Source organism: Ostrea edulis, chromosome 10, assembly GCF_947568905.1.
Source record: "Ostrea edulis chromosome 10, xbOstEdul1.1, whole genome shotgun sequence".
Lineage (NCBI taxonomy): Eukaryota > Metazoa > Mollusca > Bivalvia > Ostreida > Ostreidae > Ostrea > Ostrea edulis.
In genome coordinates, this window is record NC_079173.1 from 7852591 (window position 1) to 7874521 (window position 21931).

A 21931-nucleotide genomic window follows, 5' to 3' on the forward strand; every position below is an offset into this window, starting at 1 on the left:
CACTGTATATATAAATTTTTAATAGTAGTATGTTGTAAATTTGATACAAGCTGGAGTATTTTATGCACACAGCTGTACAATACATTAGGCATTGCTTTGTTATGGTTCTATTTCTTTGGCTTTATTCAATCCTCTGCTTCGACTTCTGTGCCCATCAAACGGTCAATCATAACAGATTTTCTCATACGACCTTCATCCACAAGTCAAGGCTGACCGACTCGCTCTAAACACTTACAAGCATCTTTCAATTTTCCCACCAAATCCTGAAAGAAGAAATATTTTATTACTGTACAAATCATTGTTACTGTGTAAATAAATCCTTTTTTCTGCAGTTTTGTTTTTATTGTTAATAAAAATATGACAACTTATACAATATCACACCTTGATACATGTGATGTACATTTTGTACACAAACACTGATCATACCATATCTTTTTGTGTCGTTGACTTGTATGATGTCACACCTCGTTGTGTACACATATACACAAACTTTGATGATGTCATACCTTGTTGTGTACACACATACACTGCTTTGTATGATGTCATACCTTGTTGTGTACACACATACACCGCCTTGTTATGATGTCACACCTTCTTGTGCACACACACACACACACACACACACACACATTGTCTTGTATGATATTTCTCACTTTGTTGTGTATATTATGTACATCTTGTACAATATCATACTTTGTTATGTACATTGTTTACAAATACAGACTTGTATACCATACCCTACATTTTGTATACATACACAGACTTGTATGATATCATACTTTATTTATTTCATACACAATACAGTAGAACATAAAAATGTGGCTGAGACTTCAAACTCACTTGGACATATCCATGTATCAATGTTTGAATCTCAAACATTGATATATCGAATTTCATGGATATGTGAGTTGGGAGTCCCAGCTACATTTTCTATATGAATTTCAACCTCATTATCTCAAACTTTTGGAGATATCTCAAAGTTTTTTCTCAGCAACATCGTGTTCTAGATAAAGAGGTTTGATTGTATACGCTGACTCGTACAAGTGATGGAAATATCAAATACTGAAGTATGAAACAAGTATGTGACATACTGTACATGCGATATTCTTACTCACGAGACCAAGTCTGGAGGCTATAAAACTTTTACTGTACTCATACTCAAACTCAGCCATATTTGTTTAGAGTACAACTCTAAGCAAGCTCCAAGCATACTTGAAAACTCTTGAGCATGTACTCCATTTGAGTATGAGAGTAATCTAATAAAAGTTTGAAAACCTTCACTTTTGAGTTTGAGTATGATTTAGAACACGAGTTTGAGTATGAAAATGTGCTCAAAAAAGTTTTATAACCTTCAGAGCAGGCTTCTTAATGTTAGGTTTTATAACCTTCAGATCAGGCTTCTTAATGTTAGGTTTATGACCTTCAGATCAGGCTTCTTAATGTTAGGTTTTATAACCTTCAGATCAGGCTTCTTAATGTTAGGTTTATGACCTTCAGATCAGGCTTCTTAATGTTAGGTTTATGACCTTCAGACCAGGATTCTTAATGTTAGGTTTTATAACCTTCAGACCAGGCTTCTTAATGTTTGGTATATGAAAACAAAAATTATAAAATTCCATAGGAAGAAAAAATGAAATCAATATGAAATTATGAAAAGTTTGTAAATTTATTAATCACATCGGAAAAAAATCTTGGTAATTTATTTCTACTGAATTTTGAGATCCTAAATTAATTTGTTTATTCAATATAATATTTCACCTTTTTGATTTTCAAACAAGACTACTGCAAACGGTACATAATACGCCCATGAAAATGCATACATAGGGTGTTTTTCTTAAGTCATAATTTGTAAAAATTTGCTTCAGGTAGTATCAGACTGTAACATAATTTCTTTGCATAATTCTTACAATGTAGCTTAAAACTGTGACAGGAGGCAGATAGACAAATCAAAAGTGCTGTGTTTAAAATATTTCCCAAAATTTGACCAAGTTCAACAACCTCTCAATATTCAAAACGTCAAAGAAAATCAAAAAGTGTTGAGAATCAAAATCCTTGCACTATGCACATCTTCAACATACAAAGGGCATACCTAATTGAAGACCTACGGATAATTGAAGACCTACGGAAGACTTACAGAAGTCCTACAAAAATGTGGGCTACATACATCAAAACTAATAAGATTTTCTGATTAAGAATGTCTCAAATATGAAATAAACACAAACAATTTTGATAAAAATAAATTTTAAAGTGTATTTATAAAGCTCGGTATGGGGAAGAATTTTTTTCTATTAGACGACCTAGTGCAAGAGCGATAACTCGCGTAAATATATACAGTATCTACAAATCAGCTGTTCAATTGTTAATCATTTCTTTTACTTTTTAATATACAGTTTTGAAACATTTTTCTGATCTTTTAACAAAGAAAATATACAAGAAATGATTATTAATTGAACAGCTGATTTGCAAGTGTGACATTTATACGAGTTATCGTTCTTGTGCTAGGTCGCCAAGAGAGAAAACTAGTTGCTCCTAACCAGCTTTGAAAATACACTTTAATACTTATTTTTATCAAACTTTTTTGTTTATATTAGATATTTGAGACATGCTTAATGAGAAAATCATATCAGTTTTGATGTAAATAGCCTATATTTTTGTAAGTCTTCCATAGGTCTTCAATTACCTGTAGGTCTTCAATTAGGCCGTTTACAATACCCTAGCTTCTAAACTTTGAGAGGAATTATAAGGGACAAACCATGTCCTTTATCTAATATATTTCCGAAAAATAGACAAAGTTCAACAATCTGTAATTTTCTTAAAAGTTGAAGAAAATTAAAATCCTTGCTGCATGCACATCTTCAGTATCCATACAAACACGCTGTAAAACAAGATGGTCCTCACTCGAAAATTGTGGGAGGAGTTGGCCAGACAAATTATGTACCCTCCATAAAACAATAATTTTCAAATAAAGGGGCACAACTCCTGCAAGAGAGATCAAAATGGATCAGAATTGCAATATGATCTAGAATGATCCACACAGAAGCTACATAGCAAGTTTCAGCTTGATATGTGACAGAGAAATGAAATTAGAAACAGAAAACCCCGAATGAATGGACATACAGACATCGCTGTACCATGATACGTCCTGTATAAAGACAGGCATATAAAAACTGAAACACTCTGGATTTGATCTAAAGTGACGAAAAATAATGTTTTTCAAAGTAGGGTGAGGTGTTTTTCTTCCTTTTTGACCAGTTTTCCTCTGATTTCTGTCGCAGCCCTGAATACATTTAGTGGCAACCAGTGTAACATGTTCCTGGCTATAAGCATGCACATGTCATCTGAATATAAAATAAAGTTCAAATCTCCATTCTATCCTTCTGAAAATCATTTATAGAGAACACTAGCCTATACATTTCTTAGATTAATTTATGATGTCAGAATGTTCATATTTCAGTATTGATATACTGTACATGTATTATGACTGTGCTAATTCACAATTAATCCAAATACAGTGAAACCTCATTATCTCGAATTCGATGGGACCAAGAAAATACTTTGTGATATCCAAGGACTCACGATATCAAGGGTAAAATACTAAAAGAGTAGGTGGTTTGGAATTCCGAATCACTTCGACATTTCCATGGTATTCGAGATATCTGTGTTCGAGATACCAAAGTTCAAATGTACATATAGCCCATGACCTACAATTTGACCTGAGGAAATGCTGATTTCATTTGAGCCTACCTGAAGCTGCTCCTGGGAACAAGAAAATTGAACTTCTTGAAGTTCTGTTTTCCCTGGAACCTGAAGTTCAAAAACAATGAATGCTTCATGAGAACAAATAACAGGAAAGAATAAGCTTTACTTACAGTTTCTGCTTAATGTTTACTGAAATTCGTCGCTTGTCATTTGCAACTATGAAGAAACATAAGGTTCAATTTCATTAGATCCAGGTGAATATATAAGTTCACAGCCTACTGTGTGGTATTGTTGAAAAATACATTTTCTGGTTTATTTTTTTTTTCATGAATAAGTATGATAAATAAGGCTTACCTATATTATATAATGGTTTATTCTAGGCATTTAGAGTTTGTCCTACACACCTTAATCCCTCAGTGGGATGTTTCAACTTTAATAAATTCACTATAACTGTGTTGTACTGTATCGGGGCCTCAATAAGATGCTCCGACTTTTATGACTTCACTATAACTGTGTTGTACTGTATCGGGGCCTCAGTGAGATTCTCTGACTTTATAACTTCATTATAACTGTGTTGTACTGCATCAGGGCCTCAGTCAGATGCTCTGACTTATAACTTCACTGTAACTGTGTTGTATTGTATCTGGGCCTCAGTGAGATGCTCGGACTTTATAACTTCACTATAACTGTGTTGTACTGTATCGGGGCCTCAGTGAGATGCTCGGACTTTATAACTTCACTATAACTGTGTTGTGCTGTATCGGGGCCTCAATGGGATGCTCTGACTTATAACTTCACTATAACTGTGTTGTACTGTATCTGGGCCTCAGTGAGATGCTTGGACTTTATAACTTCACTATAACTGTGTTGTACTGTATCGGGGCCTCAGTGAGATGCTTGGACTTTATAACTTCACTATAACTGTGTTGTGCTGTATCGGGGCCTCAGTGGGATGTTCTGACTTATAACTTCACTATAACTGTGTTGTACTGTATCTGGGCCTCAGTGAGATGCTCAGGCTTTTATAACTTCATTATTAACTGTGTTGTACTGTATCGGGGCCTCAGTGAGATTCTCTGACTTTTATAAATTCACTATAACTATCTATAATGTACATCTTAATCCCCGAGTGCTGAGGGATGCTCTGATTTTTATAACTTACCTCAGTTTTAAGGTTGATCAAATACACTGCCTCGTTCACTCTCTCCAGATGGTTGTTCTGAACAGAAATAAAAAGTTTCAGGATTTAGGAACCATTGTAGAATTCTTTCACTTTGTTTATTTTAAATGGTTTGAAATGTGACTTGTTCACCTATATATCATAAAACAGAAATTTCCAATATCGGGAGCCTCTCTCACATTTTTCTGCAAGCATCGAAATAATGTGGAAATTGATTGGCATAGATTTTGACAAAATTTTATACAAATATGTGCTTCAGTCTCTAAATCATATTCAACTTGACAAGCATGTTATTTAAATAAAATTATGTGTGTATCACTATGTATCAATGTATAAATATGTCTTATAAATTAAAAATAAAATACATCCAATCCAATGGGCTACACTCTAAACTCAATCCAGTTAATATCAACTGTTTAGATACCTACGTCTGCTCTCATTTCTGGCATAGCAAATAGTATATATTTTCCAGCAGATTGTTTATGCCACGAGAAGCCTACCTTAACATAGTAGTCTAACCTCCAGTCCACGTCCACAATATGGGCAGGCGTTGTGCCAACACTGAAATTTGAAAAGTAGTCATCTAAGAAAGTGTATCATCATAACTAAGGCCATTAAAAATTAATCAATAGTTTCTATTTATTAATTTTTTTTGGCCTAACAGGGACAACATGGAAAGTGGTTAATCCAACAATTCAAATGAAAAACATTTATCTAATGAGGTGTATCAACACTTGACTCTTTAATATGTTCAGGAGTAAAGACCAGAGGTTTTCAAGATTGATTGTATACCGATACACTCATATGGAGACGTCACTATTGCCGGTGAAGGCTGCAAAATTTATTCCTATGCTCGGCCTTACGGCGTTTTAACAGGAAGGGATCTTTATTGTGCCGTACCTGCAGTGACATGAGATCTCGGTATATGCGGTCTCATCCGAAGGTTCACCCCATTTAGTCGCCTCTTACAACAAGCAAGGGGTACTGAGGAGCTATTCTAACCTGGATCCCCACGGGAAAGGTTTTTCAAGAAATAAAGTGTTTGCATTACATGACCCACAGACAAGAATAAAAACATGCTTTATTACCAGAACCCTTTGTCTGCCAGCTGTCCAGAGGAATATTAATTATTTCTAAGGCCAAGTAAAATTAATTAGTAGATTATCATTCAAACTTCACAAAAAAATGGGGCGGGTGGGAAGATTTTATTTTTTATTTTTCGCCATGGTATTCTTGACCTCGAAAATGCCTTCTCTCATTGAGAAAAGGCTTTATAAATCATAATTACATGTGTATTTGGGTTTCTAAAAGGCAAAGTGAAACAAAGTACGTTTACGATACCGGACCGGACATAAAAATATCTGGAAATCGTAATTTTGAAAAATAAAAACAATCGGGGCGGGGGCGATTTTCGAGGGGCGGGTGGGAATGATAATCTACTAATTAATTTTACTTGGCCTAAATTTAGTGTGATATTTTTGAAGTTTGGGTCATGCTAATCAACCAGTAGGAGGAATGGGACAACAACAATTTTTATCCCCCCTCCTTACCTCATATACATATATGCTACATACATGTACCAGACTTGGTAAGAATTGACCAAGTTCATTTTGACAGATAAAGTATTCAACTGTACAAGGAACGACAAACATAAAACGTCAACTATTTATAAGTGATTTGGCCAATTTCGAACCCAAATCTTGATGTTGTGGTCTGATTGGAGCTACGCACAATGATTGTAGATATACTGTACCTGCTGAGAAGGATTTGAAGAGCTGCCTTGTTTTTCTACAAAAAATAGCTCTGATCAGAAGCAAATATGACCAACACCATTATATTTAATTATTGCTCTCTTGTAGTAATACAACAAAATTATTTTCATGAGAATAAAAAAATAAATAACATTAAGACTTTGTTTCATTATCCCTTGTTATACAATATTGAATTACTTTGATCTAAAGTAGAAATAAAGAATATCATCATATATGTAACAAAAAAGAACAGGAAATGAAATAATTTAGGACTGGACTAGGAATTGAACCCAGGACGCCTGCATTACAAGTCAGATGCTCCAACCACTGAGCTACCCAGATTGAAATCCACAGTTTACATTGCTCAAACCACTACAATCCTCCCTCAATAGATTGTATTCACTCTCGAAGACACACAAACTGGATTCCTTTGTCCCTGACAGGACTTTCACAGAAAAGGAGAAAATTTTGGGCTGGACTAGGAATTGAACCCAGGACCACTGCATTACTAGCAGGTGCTCCAACCACTGAATTACCCAGGCTGATATCCAGTACACAGTCCAGATAGGCCAAATCTCTACACCTATTTCACTAGGCTTTGTTTTTATAGAATTGATGACTTGGATCAGAATAAGAAATAATTTATATTGAAATTTGATTTCATTATGTCCTAGATCTGACACCATCTTGAACATATACAAGTAGGAAAAAACAACACATATACAATGTATAGTTATTAATTCTCACACAGCCTTTCATTATAAAGTATCTGTCACCAGTGGTTGTACGTATCTTTGAGAAGGGGTGAATTTTCTAAAAGTTTAGTTTATGATAATCATTATAATGATTATTTACAGTTGTTGAGTTTATCAGTAACTTAAAATGCTAAAAAATGAACGACCATTGCCAATAATGCCATTATGCAATCTGATTAAAATCAGCTTCTCGATCTGCTCCTTTATTTTCATGTTGTTGCTACACCTTGTGATTTTAATCAGATTGACCTTTACGTACCTGATACCCTGTTACCACTGCTTTTATTCTCTCCGGAGGAAATTTACAGTCCTCCAAGAGGGAGCTAGAAAAAGCCAACAAGAAAATGTTCTCACAAAATTTTATCATGTCAGAAAAACGATTCTGTAAAATGCAGTCAATGCTTAATGAGAAACAGAGCTGTTCTTTAATTAGAGAATTATGTCCGTATTGCTCTAAATATATTTCAGTTTGTCAGAATGAACAAGCTAGGTGTGTCCTGCATATGCTGAAATTTGCTGTTCTAAGGCTGCCTGAACCTCGGCCAGAACCGAATATCAGGGGCCCAGGCACAGGAGCAGAAACTGGTCTGGTGTTAATCCTTTCTTGGTAATGTTAATTTGTAGAGTTATCTGACCCCCCCCCCCTTTTATTATTTGCCATGTGCAGAAACCCTTGTGAAAATGATAAACCAGCATTTCTATTGTTAACTTATCTGATTGAACTGACTTCAGATCATCTTTACCTCAGTGATTCTATATCTTTGTCCTGTTTGGCGGCCTCTATAACCATGGAAATAAAACCTGAATAAGCTTCTTTAACTGCAGCAGAATCTTTACTGGGTATTCCTTTCAAGTCTGCGTACATGAAATAAAACAAGCATTCTGTAAGTATCGCCTAACAATACACATCCCCTACCTATCCCAAGTCAGATTGAATGGTATTTTCTTCAAGATTCCTCAAAATTCATCATGAAAAAACAAAATCGAATTCGATCTGTACCTCGACATGCAATACATCTACAAAATAATATAGATTATTAAAACGAATAATCTGCGAGCATTACAAAATAATAATAAATAACAAGAGGCCCATGGGCCACATCGCTCACCTGAGTCACCTTGGCCCATATCTGAAGACTTTCCATATATATTTGCATGTAAAACCTTGGTCCCTATTATGGCCCAAACTACCCTTTGCAAACTTGAATCTACACTATGTCAGAAAGCTTTCATGTAAATGTCAACTTCTTTGGCCCAATGGTTCTTTTAAAGCTTTTTTTCTATATTTGTATGTAAAACTTTGACCCCCCCCCCACTTGTGGCCCCATCCTACCCCCCGGGGACCATGATTTGAACAAACTTGAATCTGCACTATGTCAGAAAGTTTTCTTGTAAATATAAGCTTTTCTGACTCAGTGGTTATTGAGAAAAAGATTTTAACTATATATTTGTATGTAAAACTTTGATCCCCCTTGTGGCCCCATCCTACCCCTGGAGCCCATGATTTGAAGAAACTTGAATCTGCACTAGGTCAGAAAGTTTTCATGTAAAAATCAGCTTTTCTGGCTCAGTGGTTCTTGAGAAGAAGATTTTTCCTATATATTTGTATGTAAAACTTTGATCCCCTATTGTGGCCCCATCCAACCCCTGGAGCCCATGATTTGAACAAACTTGAATCTGCATTATGTCAGGAAGCTTTCATGTAAATCTCAGCTTTTCTGGCTTAGTGGTTCTTGAGAAGAAGATTTTTAAAGTTTTTCCCTATATATTTGTGTGCAAAACTTTGATCCCCCCCCCCATTGGGGCCCCATCTTATCCCCGGGGGCCATGATTTGAACAAACTTGAATCTGCACTATGTCAGAAAGTTTTCATGTAAAAATCAGCTTTTCTGGCTTAGTGGTTCTTGAGAAGAAGATTTTTAAAGTTTTTCCCTATATATTTGTATGTAAAACTTTGATCCCCCCCCCCTTGGGGCCCCATCTTATCCCCGGGGGTCATGATTTGAACAAACTTGAATCTGCACTATGTCAGAAAGTTTTCATGTAAAAATCAGCTTTTCTGGCTTAGTGGTTCTTGAGAAAATTTTTCCTATATATTTGTATGTAAAACTTTGATCCCCTATTGTGGCCCCATCCAACCCCAGGGGCCCATGATTTGAACAAACTTGAATCTGCATTATGTCAGGAAGCTTTCATGTAAATCCCAGCTTTTCTGGCGTAGTGGTTCTTGAGAAGAAGATTTTTAAAGTTTTTCCCTATATATTTGTGTGCAAAACTTTGATCCCCCCCTTGGGGCCCCATCTTATCCCCGGGGGCCATGATTTGAACAAACTTGAATCTGCACTAGGTCAGAAAGTTTTCATGTAAAAATCAGCTTTTCTGGCTCAGTGGTTCTTGAGAAGAAGATTTTTAAAGATTTTCCCTATATATTTGTATGTAAAACTTTGATCCCCTATTGTGGCCCCATCCAACCCCAGGGGCCCATGATTTGAACAAACTTGAATCTGCATTATGTCAGGAAGCTTTCATGTAAATCTCAGCTTTTCTGGCTTAGTGGTTCTTGAGAAGAAGATTTTTAAAGTTTTTCCCTATATATTTGTATGTAAAATTTTGATCCCCCCTTGTGGCCCCATCCTACCACCGGGGGCCATGATTTGAACAAACTTGAATCTGCAATATGTCAGGAAGCTTTCAGGTAAATTTCAGCTCTTCTGGCCCAGTGGTTCTTGAGAAGAAGATTTTTAAATGACCCAACCCTATTTTTGCATTTTTGTGATTATCTCCCCTTTGAAAGGGACATGGCCCTTCATTTGAACAAACTTGAAAGCCCTTCACCCAAGGATGCTTTTGGCCAAGTTAGGTTGAAATTGGCCCAGTGGTTCTGGAGAAGAAGTCGAAAATGTGAAAAGTTTACAGACAGACGGACAGACAGACAGACGGACAGACAGACAGACGGACGGCGGACAAAATGTGATCAGAATAGCTCACTTGAACCTTTGGTTCAGGTGAGCTAATAAAGTACAACCAAAAAACTGAGTATTTGCATTAATTTTCTAAGTCCAAGGACTGTATCTCCGCAAAAATGGGCCTAAACGGCCTGGAACAAAATTTGAACTTGATCTGTAACTTGTCATGGTAAAGCAATTGTACCAAATGAATAAATATAGAATAGAATATGAATTATTTCCAAATTAGGGCCCTCTCGGGCATACAGCTGTAGCAGTCAGCCAGGTTTGATCGCCGGTGGCCTGATAACTCAGTTGGTAGAGTACCTGACTAGAGATTCAGGGGACCTGGGTTCGAATCCCGGTCTGGTCCGTTGCATTTTCTCCCTTCCTGTTACACAGCATACATGATTGTTAACATTTCAATGGGCAATGTTTATTAAAAAAATAATGATGATAAAAAGAAAAGAACGAAACAAGAGCAAAATATGCACTATTAGTATGAGCAATGTTCAGGCAACGAAATTAAGGGGAAATACTCGCTAAATGCGAGTTAAAAATTGACATAGCGAGTGAAAAATTACAAGTGATCGCAGCTTTTTGCGAGTGAAAAAACCCCGATCTTTATTCCAGATTTCTTTGGTTTATTGGCTGTACTTTGAAGTTTACAATAATTTTGTCTTGTGCACAGAAATGCTTTACAGAATGAATAATACAAGTATTGAAAAAGTAAACGTTGATCGAATAAATAACTAATGCCAAGGTAATCTCAGTCAGTGATGTCGAAGATGGTCTTCTTCATGCACACTTTGGGTGTCTCAGAGATGTCTGATTTAAATAGTAAGCATGTTGATCTCGTCCGTGTTTACATGAAACAACACATGAAAGTGTTAGTGTTACGCTTCACGCAGTGTCCTTCTGTAGTCTATTGTCAAACACTTAATAGAGTTCGTGGGTTTTTTTCAACTAGAATTTTTTAGATGAAATTTCCGAAAGTTTTGAATATATAGTTTGAATTGACGCAAACAGTCTTCAAGATTTCAAACCACATGGTGTTGTAAATAGGTGGTAGATCTCTGGACAGCGAGTTTGCCGCACACGTGTACCCTATGACCCTCATCATGCACCAATGATACATGTATGTTGTCTGATAATTCATTAAAATTTAAATGAAAGAATTCTCAATATTATTTTTATTATTGCACTTTAACGAAGATTTCAAAAGATTTTCCCTATATTTTGATATAGATACATGCTTGTTTTCTTAAATTCCTGTAAAACAGCAATCGATTGAAAAATGCTAGTAAAAGTTCAATTTTGCTAGTTGGAAAATAATCCACAAGCTAAAATTTGCTAGTAGTGAAAAAAGTTAATTTCGATCCCTAATGTTCATACATGAGGCATTTTGAACATGATAATACTTATTTGTATTGCATAGCTCTTATCCTTGGACGAATTTGGCTCCACTTGTTTGGCACACTGTTTTTGGCTATATTTAGATCTAAAACATCATAGTTATTTCGGATTTCAAACATTTCGGTTGAGCATCACTGAAGAGACATTATTTGTCGAAATGCGCATCTGGTGCATCAAAATTGGTACCATATAAGTTTTACAAAGTACCACCGTGTATCCTAATACAAAACAGTCAGAAATACACACAGAAAAAAATAAAATAAAAAATATATACATGTACATAACAACACTACATGTAACAATAGTAAAGGTAGTATAAGTACACATGATTAATACTCCACTGTAATGCAAAAGATACCACGGGACGGTGCATTGGTACTAGGTCAACATTTCATGTTATACTAGCAGAAAACTGATTTGCCGGATTGTCTAAGAGACAGACAGACGGGGTGCAAACCTAAAGTCTCATTTGATTCCGCCGGTAGGAGACTAAATGAAAGAAGGAAAAAAGAAATAAGGAATAAATAAATGTGCAGTAGGTCATGTGATGTATATATATCTGTATATGATGACATTATAAAATCAAAAGTTCAACAACGTGTACCCTCAATGGCATTTCTCTCGCTGGAATTAAGGACTCCCCTAAATGCTACCTCCAGAAAATGAGGAAACTGTGCGTCTGGAATGTGAACAGAGTCTCCAACTAAAGTTAATGCATCCAGGGTCGACGGTGGCAACTCCATCTTTCTGGTCGTTTAACCCACCCCTTGTATATACTAAACACCCCTTCGAACACAGGAGAGTTCCGATGGCTGAAACCGAAAGTACGAACATACCATAGGAATTTTTACAGACAGCTTCTGAAAAACTGTGGACAAAAATATGGATCACTTCCAATTGCTAAGGGAAATATGGCCATTATTACGTAAATACATCATAGATCCTATTGAATTGATACCGTACATACAAGGACTGAATGATAACGATGTTGAGAGTATAAAAGCGGCTTACAATACCAGTAAGATGACAGCTATTGACAGATTGTATGACGCCTTAAGAAGGAGAGACATTAATTGTTTTCACAGTTTTCTTATTGCCCTATCTGAACATGGTTACAGACATGTAGCACAAGAAATAATGAAAATCGGTAACATTCCTGAGGATTCTCTCCCGAGACCGAGAACAACTAACATTGTCACAACATCAAGCACAGGGCCTCCCTCTGTATCCACAGGAGACCAAGTGTCTCAGTCAAGAAGAGGTTGTGCTCCAGAAGTGGCTAACGTATCCTATACATCCTCACAGCCTACTAGTAGTGTTGGCAATTCAGCTCAACCTGTCGGTGAAAACGCCCGATTAACAAAAGGTATCTACATGTATGTATACACAGTCACTGTGGAGTTAATCTTAGAAGGGAGAATATCTAACAGATCAGTCTGGCTGAGTATTGGTCTACCAACTGACGTTATCAGACAAGCCACCTGCAATAGGGGATTTTCGAGTTCTTCTATGTCCATGTTTATTCTGCATTTAGTCACTATTACGTCATACTTTTTTAGGCATGGTCATATCCGGTTTATTGTAGTTAACGTAAATACACTAAGTCTTGTGTAAGTGTATACACAACCTATTAAAATGGACGTTGATTCTATGCAAGTAATAATCAAACTGAAGAAATTTTTGTTACAGATAAGTGTTTCTTGTTCCTTTTACCGTAAAAATAACATACAAAGGCTATGTAAGCTTGCGATTGGTATAAATTTGGAAATCCTTTCCAAAAATGTTGGTATAGATACATAAAAAAAATTGATCTCAAGCTCTTGAAAATCAATCGCCGATCGGTAAAGAAAACTGATTGAATGACCGAATTGCATGCACGTAGAATGATGGAGGGGGAGGAAATGGTCCCCATTTTAACAACCATAACTTTCTATTATTCATATATACAAATAAAGATATATTTCGTGACACAATCACCAACCCCCAACCCCCCCCCCCCCCTTTCCGACTTTTTATGGCTGCAGAAGTGAATAATATGAATGCAATTTATGAAGTGAATCCATAATGTGTTCTCCCTACGATTCAAGTAATCAGAATTTGGGAAAAAAATTCTCAGGGAATATATATGATACGCTACTACCCCGGTAGATTCTAAAACACAAAATATGCACGGAACGGAAGAACTCGAAAATCCCCTATTGTAACTGACAGCTTCATTGCCACATTTCTCTAGGGCCTGTAACTGACAGCTTCATTGCCACATTTCTCTAGGGCTGAAACGATATGCCCCCTTCATGATGCGATACATACTGCTGCAATACTTATGCCGAAATTCAATACTTTCATTGCGATACAGTTTACAGAAGAAACCAATAATAACATTGAAGAAAAATTTAATTACCAAGATTCACACTCATAATGTTTCCAAATTGTGTTCTGTAGTTTAAATCAATAAATTTCATTATTATTTTCATCAGACTCAAGGCAAACAACAGTCTGAACGTTATTTGACGCTATTTTGTCCCTCATGCAGGTAAAAATAATCATTACAGGCCAAACCTGATGTATTTTACTGAACCTGGGTTTGTAATAAGTGTATCAAACCGAAAATCGAGGCAGATGAATCTAATATTGAATCGAGGATTTATATTGAACGGTATCGATATTTCGGTGAATTGTTTCGGCCCTACATTTCTCTCTTACTAAAGGTCATCATTGTGTATTTATAATGTAGCATGGTTTTCACCAAGACACCCCCCCCCCCTCTTAAAACTAAATAATATTATGGTGAATGTTGAAACTGACTGATTAACAATTAAAAAGATACGAGTATGAATAACACTCTGTATGCTTTTTCTATTGTTTATTCACAAATGAAAGTGTCGATTAAAAAACTATTAAGCGTTCATAAAAATGTAATATTGTTATGTAGTTTTTAACAGTTGATCACTTATCTTTTTTCCATTAAAGTGTAATTGATGTTGGATGAGAGAAACATAGGGAGTTTTTACTCCCCCCTAACTATTTAAATATAGATTTTTATCCAACATCTATCTTTCGATCTGGCCCTTAAAAGTCATCATAATGTGTGTAATGTTCAGATGACCACGATTCTGGTCTAGCTGTTACATTTTACCCTTTCCAAAATGTTACATGTGGTACATGCTATAGACCAGTCTTTGGAATTGACAGGTGAAAATGCCTACTATGGAATGAAGATCTAGGGTTAATGTCTTTATGGTGGCAATGATTTTTCTACATTTATTTTACAAGGGTCCTATGGCTTTCGAATTGGAAAAAAATGTCGACATTTCAGTCAAATTGGGAAAAATCAATTTTATCATATTAAATAAGTTTTAAAATCATATCAAACATTATATTATCTTTATTTTACACATCTAATTTTCTTCAACCGTCTAAAATTTTCAACTATTCTATCCAAATCATCATTCCCATAACTCTTTGTGAAGTCTTTTATATATAATTCACATCAAATGTTAATTTTTTTCAAATACGTTTTCCTTTCATAATTTTATTATTGGGAAAAATGCAAGCTAAAATTGGGAAAAAATTGGCAATTTTTAGGAGGGGAAAGGGCTGAAATTCGGACCCAAAATGGGCTTTAAACAAGAATAGATATGGGTTACCCCATATCCAAGATATTCGACTTTTAATTTACTTGAATTTTCACTATGCTCAGCTGATCTCTAAGAAAAGACTGCACTTGTTATGAAACTGGTGTATAGTTCTTCATGTCCGTAGCAAATACCGTCACCAGTCTTTTGTCAATAGCAAACAGTGCATACACCGGTGCTTGCAAGACATATGAAAAAATGGATAGATGGCACAAATACGGTACAAAGATATTTATGCTTTTTTGTCGAATGATAAAGAAGGAAATCAAGGAAGTTGGGGATTAGCAAATTTATTAAAATACAGCAGAAAAGTATATATATAGCTTTAAAAATACTACATGAGAATGCGTATACCTATTCATTCAGCTTATTGGGGCATATACTTTGCCAGGCTTAATTTTTGCTAAAAATGATAATTTTTATCACAAAATTTCCCTATCAAACCAGTCTTATTTCATCATTCTTCCCAAATTTTTCCTTTTATATCTGTATGGAAATTCAAAGCAAAGACATGAAAAAATTGAAATCTCTCGGAATAAAATTGTACTCTAATTTTTACCATGTAACAAATTAATGTGAACTTTAGAATGACAAAAACAAGAAGGATTGAATTGTAATCTACACTTTCTCCAAATTTTGTGTATGGTATAACAGCAAAGAAACCCTTAAAAAATAAATAGTCATGCATATGCCACACTGAATACATTGCAAATATCTTCAGACTGGTGACCTTCACCTTTTAATTGTGGTGTTGTATACGCATTCCTTCATTAAACAACGGGAAAACCCCACATAAATTACTGATTAACAGTCTCTCTCAGAAGAAATTGTATGATAATTAACGAACATTATTCATCAAAGTAATATAATTGTTGCAATAGTATAATCAATCGTGAAAAGATTTTCAATCGAAGAATGACCTATATATTTTCGTGCAATACACCGAGGAGGCAGCTAGCGTAGGAATATGAACACTTCTTATATACATTTCTGGGGGAAAAGTGATTTTTCTTAAAAACATTTGACTTTAATTTTGTTTTCTCCCACGTATTACATACACATCGATATTCTATACATTTGTTGTAATCCTGTATCTGCTGATCATGAATGGAACTATATTTTTTCAGAGCAATTGTGTGAAGAGTACCTGAATCCAGTAATATATCTTGAATAGATAGTATGCACTGATCGAATATATTAAAAATCACTAGGTGGGAAGATATTTAAAGAGGGAGGAAAATAATGGTCAGACAGGTTCAATTTACACGTGTACCATTGACCAGAGAGCTCAATTGGTAGAACTAGAGATCCAAGGGACCTGGATTTGAATCCCACTGTGTTCATTACATTAATTGTTAACATTACCAGTAACATGTACGTTATTACATTATTCTCAGGCATGTAAACCTATTGAATCTATAGTTTTCCCATATGAGTTATATTGGAAAGTCAATCTCATATTGAAAAGTCAAGATCACATTACAGCATGTGGCCTCCATTTACTAGGTTTTCATGCAGTACAACCAACTTTTAAATATAAGAGATATCCATGAATGATTGAGTGGCAGCCATACATATACAATATACACAATCTCAAAGTTACCCAATTGCTGTTTCGCTTTGTTGAACTCTTACATACATTGGTTGTGTAGCGGTCAGCTGGGTTCAATTCATGGCCAGTTAGCTCAATTAGTAGAGCATCTGACTAGAGATTCAGGGGGGCTGAGTTCAAATCCTGGTCTGTCCATTGCATTTTCTCCCTTCCTGTTGTTACATTTGGTGTCGTAAACCAGCCCCTAGAACTGACAGGTGAGAATACCTGCCAGGGGATTAAGATCCTGGGTCAATGTTTTCAAGTGTGGAGATATTTAAGGAGGGAGGAATGTAGCGGTCTGCCAGGTTTGATATTGACACCAGTGGCCAGTTAGCTCAGTTGGTAGAGCACCTGACTAGAGATTCAGGGGAGCTTGGTTCAAATCCTAGTCTGGTCCATTGCATTTTCTCCCAGCAGTTACAGTAGGTGGCGTTGACCACCCCTGGACTTGTAGGTGAAAGTCTTGCCAGGGGCTAAAAATCTGGATTGTGTGTGGTTGAGAGTGTAGACATTTATGGAGGATGGAATGTAGGGTACTGGGTTCAATCCCTGGTGGTCAGTTATCTCAGTTAGTAGAGCACCTGACTAGAGATTCAGGGGGCCCAGGTTCGAATCCCGGTCTGGTCGGTTGCATTTTCTCCCTTCCTGTTACAGTTGGTTGTGTGTTTGTTTTACGTCCCATTGAGAGTTTTTCATTCATACTGAGATGCTACCAGCTGTTACAGCTACTCTACTGTAGTGAGATTCTTACATACAGTGAAATGTAAAATGCATGTGATGGAGTGGATCTTGGAGTGTGTGAATGGGGAAGCTGAAACTACAGAGACAAGAATGCATATTACTTAAACTCCATTAAACCCAAATATAGCACTTATTCACAACATTATCCCCATTTTGAATACTGATAATTTCCTTTCAAACTCAAAAACTACACCCAAGGAAATTGGTATTTTAAAAATGAACTGATGTTTTGGTTCAATATACTTGGCATTGTCTCTAAAAAAAATATCAGTTTAAAAGAAGTCCCGTGGGTATCTGGGTTAGAATAGCTTCAGAACTCCTTGCTTGTTGTAAAGGGTGACTAAATGGGGTGGTCCTTCAGATGAGACTGCAAAAACTGAGGTCCGGTGTCTCAGCAGGTGTGGCACGATAAAGATCCCTCCCTGCTCAAAGGCCGTAAACGCAGAGCATAGGCCTAAAATTTGCAGTCCTTCACCGGCAATGGTGACATCTCCATATGAGTGAAAAATTCTCGAGAGGGACGTTAAACAATATACAATTACACATGTACAATCAATACAATCAGATTAAAAGGTCATATACGTTTACAAACAGCCTGTGGCTGATATGCATGTAGATGCTTTGATTTAGCACTAACTTTAGAAGAGGGATTTTTGTAAAATGTTTGAACTTTTTGTAGAGAAAATTCAAAGCAGAAATCAAATGAATATTACTGTTAGTAGGAAAGAGAATTAATTGAATTTGCCATTATATTTTGATATGTTTACTGTATATTTTGTCTCAAAATTATTCAGCCATTCAGTTTCTAAACTTAAAATATCATTTCAGAGACATTACTTAGAGACCTGGAAGATAGCATGTTTGTAAAATGGGCTGCTAAACTGAATGAAGGTGAACTTTGGAGAACCCTGGGACAGAAGCTAAGCTTTAACAGACAGAAAATTAAAACTATAGGTATACACATCAAAATATTTTTTCCACATATAAAAAGGAAGCAACACAAGATCATGAATTGATTCTATTCATTGTATAAAGCTGCTCTTTGTCATTTTCATCATGCTGATTCTTCATTCATATAATTTACCTGTTAAGTTCATTTTCCGATTAATTTTCCCATGATGCTTCAGTGAAAGTTCCCCCTGATTAATTGTCCCATGATGCTTCAGTGAAAGTTCCCCCTGATTAATTGTCCCATGATGCTTCAGTGAAAGTTGCCCCTCATTGTAGTAAAAGCACAGGATACTTGGATTAATTTTTAGCTCACTTGACCTATAAACTCATATGAGCTTTTCTGATATCTTGTTGTCTGTCATCCATCCATCCACCTGTCCATAAACTGTAAAAATTTTTATTAAGACTCCCCATGATGCATCAAAGTTTTTGTTTAAATGCTCGGCTCTTCTTTTGCTTCATTCTTTCGCCTAAAAATGTCCATAGCCGTTCTCTGTAACTCATTGATGAAAGTATTAGATATTCACGGATATGACAGGCCAATGTATCTATTGTTGTGCAGAAATGTTTTTGTTTTCAGATTGAAAGAGGTAAGGGTGCATTTTGGGGGATCGAATGGGGTGGGGTTTAACATAGAACTCTATGGGGGGGGGGGGGGGGGGGGGGGAGAATTTATTCCAAAATTCAACATAGATATAGTCCTGGGCTCTATAGAAATGAGAAGAGATTGACACGGCCTACAAACTAGTATCAAGATTAGGGGACTCCAGTGTGGCCTTGATCTCTGACCCTGAACATAAAAATGGTGTGACTTTTAAACTGGGACTAATACCAAAAAAGGATGATAGGACCCACAACTAGTGTCAAGGTCAAGTGACTCCATTGGCCTCTGACTTTGGAACATACAATTGGTATTTTTTCAGAACCAGGTCTGATAAAGACAAGGGATTTATTTTGAGCTATTTCATCACTTAATGTTTGCTGGACTTATTGTAAATTATACACATTTTATGAATGTTAGGAACATTAAATGTTGATTCTTTCATTGTGTGTGTCATGATAGGAAAAGAGAAAAATCCAGGTGAAGCAGTGCTTGACTTATTTCTTGAGAAGACAGTGCGGGATCTACTACAGCTTTTGGGAGGAGACCAGAGGTTTTCAGATCTTATACAGTGCATCAGGGAAGATCTTGGTAATCTATAAATAGATATACAGTGAAACATGCTTATAGTGAAGTGCTGGAGACAAACAATTTCGATTTGATATTTTAAATGTAATTCATCTTATACAGGAACTCATACTTTAAAACTACAGGGATTAAAATGACTTCATTTTAAGTGTAAATTCATTATAAGTGTATTTGCTGTAATCGTGTTTTACTGTAAAGCCAATGGATCAATATGACCATTCATTACCCCCCCCCCCCCCCCCCAAAGTGTGAAATGATATCCTATGATATTAAGTATTTCTATTTCTACCTGTCTGTCTGCCACACCTCAAGTCTGGGCCATAACTTGGCCATGAAGAAGCATACTAAGTTCATCCTTGACACTACTGTTGCTTTTGATGAGGTTCTGTGTTAAGCTGCAAAACTGTAGCTCACGATGAAATATTATTAAGGATGTGCCAAAGATTTTCCCCAGAGAGCTATAATTCAACAGCTATATGTAGGTGTATCATAAATCTGAATCAAGGTCATTGACCTTGACCAAGGCCAAGATCAGATGGAAGATTACTTCCACTAGGACAGCTCCACTTTAAGTTTTACTTATATTCAATAACCTGTGACATTGCCAGCAGGATTTGGGGTTGAATTGTAATACAGTTGAACTTTGGTGTCTCAAACACCGATATCTCGAATATCATGGATATGTCGAAGTGATTCGGAAACCCCAACCACTTATTCTTTAAGTATTTTACCCTCAATATCTCGAATACCATGGATATGTCGAAGTGATTCGGAAATCTCAACCACTTATTCTTTAAGTATTTTACCCTCAATATCTTGAATCCTTGGATATATGGAAGTTTTTCTCAATTCCATCAAGTTTGAAATAACAAGTTGTGACTGGTTAAAGTGAAAGGAAATTTTCTAATTTCAGTACAATGAAGGTGTTGAAAGAGTAATTTAAGTATATATGTAAGAGTTTGACAGTTAGAACCGACATACTCTCTTAGGCTGGAACTTCTGAATAGAGTATACACATCTCCAAGAAATCTCAATATAACCACAATCTGAATTCATCCATAGGCAGAATTATTCATGAGCCTTTTTTCCAGTTTTGAATGTCTACATTATTGATATAACTTCTAACATGGCTGTATTTATGATGTCACAGAATTTAGAATTTTACTGGTGTCAGGTTAGCACAGAAGTAGCGCTCTTGCTTCTCACTGCTGCGACCTGAGTTCGATCCCCATGATCAGCAGTGGTTGTATGTGAGGTGGTATGGCGGTCGCCCACTCGGACATGTGGGTTTCCTCTGGGTACTCCGGTTTCCTTCGACATAAAATGACCCCCTAGCGCAAACATCCGTGCATCAAAGGACCCCATTGGAAATAAGCTTTCGAGCTTTCATGGGTTATCCTTGGTATTATGCAGTTTCCGCAAGGCTGAAACACTGCGGAAACTTAGGTATACATAAGGTTTCTGTCAAGTTTCCGCTTGGAAACTTCAAGTTTCAGCAAGATTCCGCACTCTGGAAACTTAGGGTGTCCACGAATCCATATGATTTCTGCAACGGAAACTTGCTGAAACCTCAAGTTTCCACATTGTTTCTGCATTATATATATATATATATATATATATATATATATATAGGGAAGTCGTTGTGGCCGAGTGGACTTACGCACTGGTTTGACAATCTTGCTAGGCGTTGTGTGCCGTACGTCGCTGGTTCGACCCCGGGCTGGGGCGAAAATTTTCAGTACCCAGTTGTGATTATTTAGTGCTTTATATATATATATATATATATATATATATATATATATATATACCGAACAAACATTTATTTTTTAATATACTGTGCTAGTGTTTGAAATTCTTTATTATCCCCTGGGAACGGGTGCGTCTTTTTATCACAAGGAACCACAAGGTACCACAAGGATACCACAAGGATACATCATTGACATCCCATTCAATCTTAATGAATCTAGATATGGCTTATATGCATTTCTAGGTCATCTGAGTCACTCAGGTGATCTATTTCTATCTGTTTTGTCCAGCGTTGTGTCTTAAGGAGGTATGCTACACCAGAGAAATTT

General features: G+C 36.2%; 2 protein-coding genes across 3 annotated transcripts in view; one reads left to right on the top strand and one right to left on the bottom strand.

The window, feature by feature from the left end:
* LOC125666701 (COMM domain-containing protein 3-like) lies at positions 1-12545 on the bottom strand. 2 transcript variants are annotated; one of them, XM_048899918.2, is made up of 8 exons: positions 12351-12545; positions 8129-8240; positions 7645-7708; positions 6633-6667; positions 5380-5440; positions 4862-4918; positions 3745-3804; positions 1-263 (listed from the first exon to the last, which is right to left on the bottom strand). In XM_048899918.2, the coding sequence occupies exons 1-8, from the start codon at positions 12487-12489 to the stop codon at positions 204-206; spliced, it is 588 nt and encodes a 195-aa protein (XP_048755875.1). In that variant the 5' UTR covers positions 12490-12545; the 3' UTR covers positions 1-203. The 2 variants fall into 2 exon arrangements, with proteins under 2 accessions (XP_048755875.1, XP_048755876.1); XM_048899919.2 differs by lacking the exons at positions 1-263; positions 3745-3804 and adding an exon at positions 3871-3915 and having other exon boundaries at positions 12351-12537.
* LOC125666699 (uncharacterized) overlaps positions 12537-21931 on the top strand; it is a 15622-nt gene continuing 6227 nt past the window's right edge. The window contains exons 1-3 of the mRNA XM_048899917.2: positions 12537-13112; positions 18545-18670; positions 19731-19859. Coding sequence (XP_048755874.2) covers positions 12629-13112; positions 18545-18670; positions 19731-19859 — 739 coding nt within the window. The 5' untranslated portion in view covers positions 12537-12628. The remainder of the gene's footprint in view (positions 13113-18544; positions 18671-19730; positions 19860-21931) is intronic.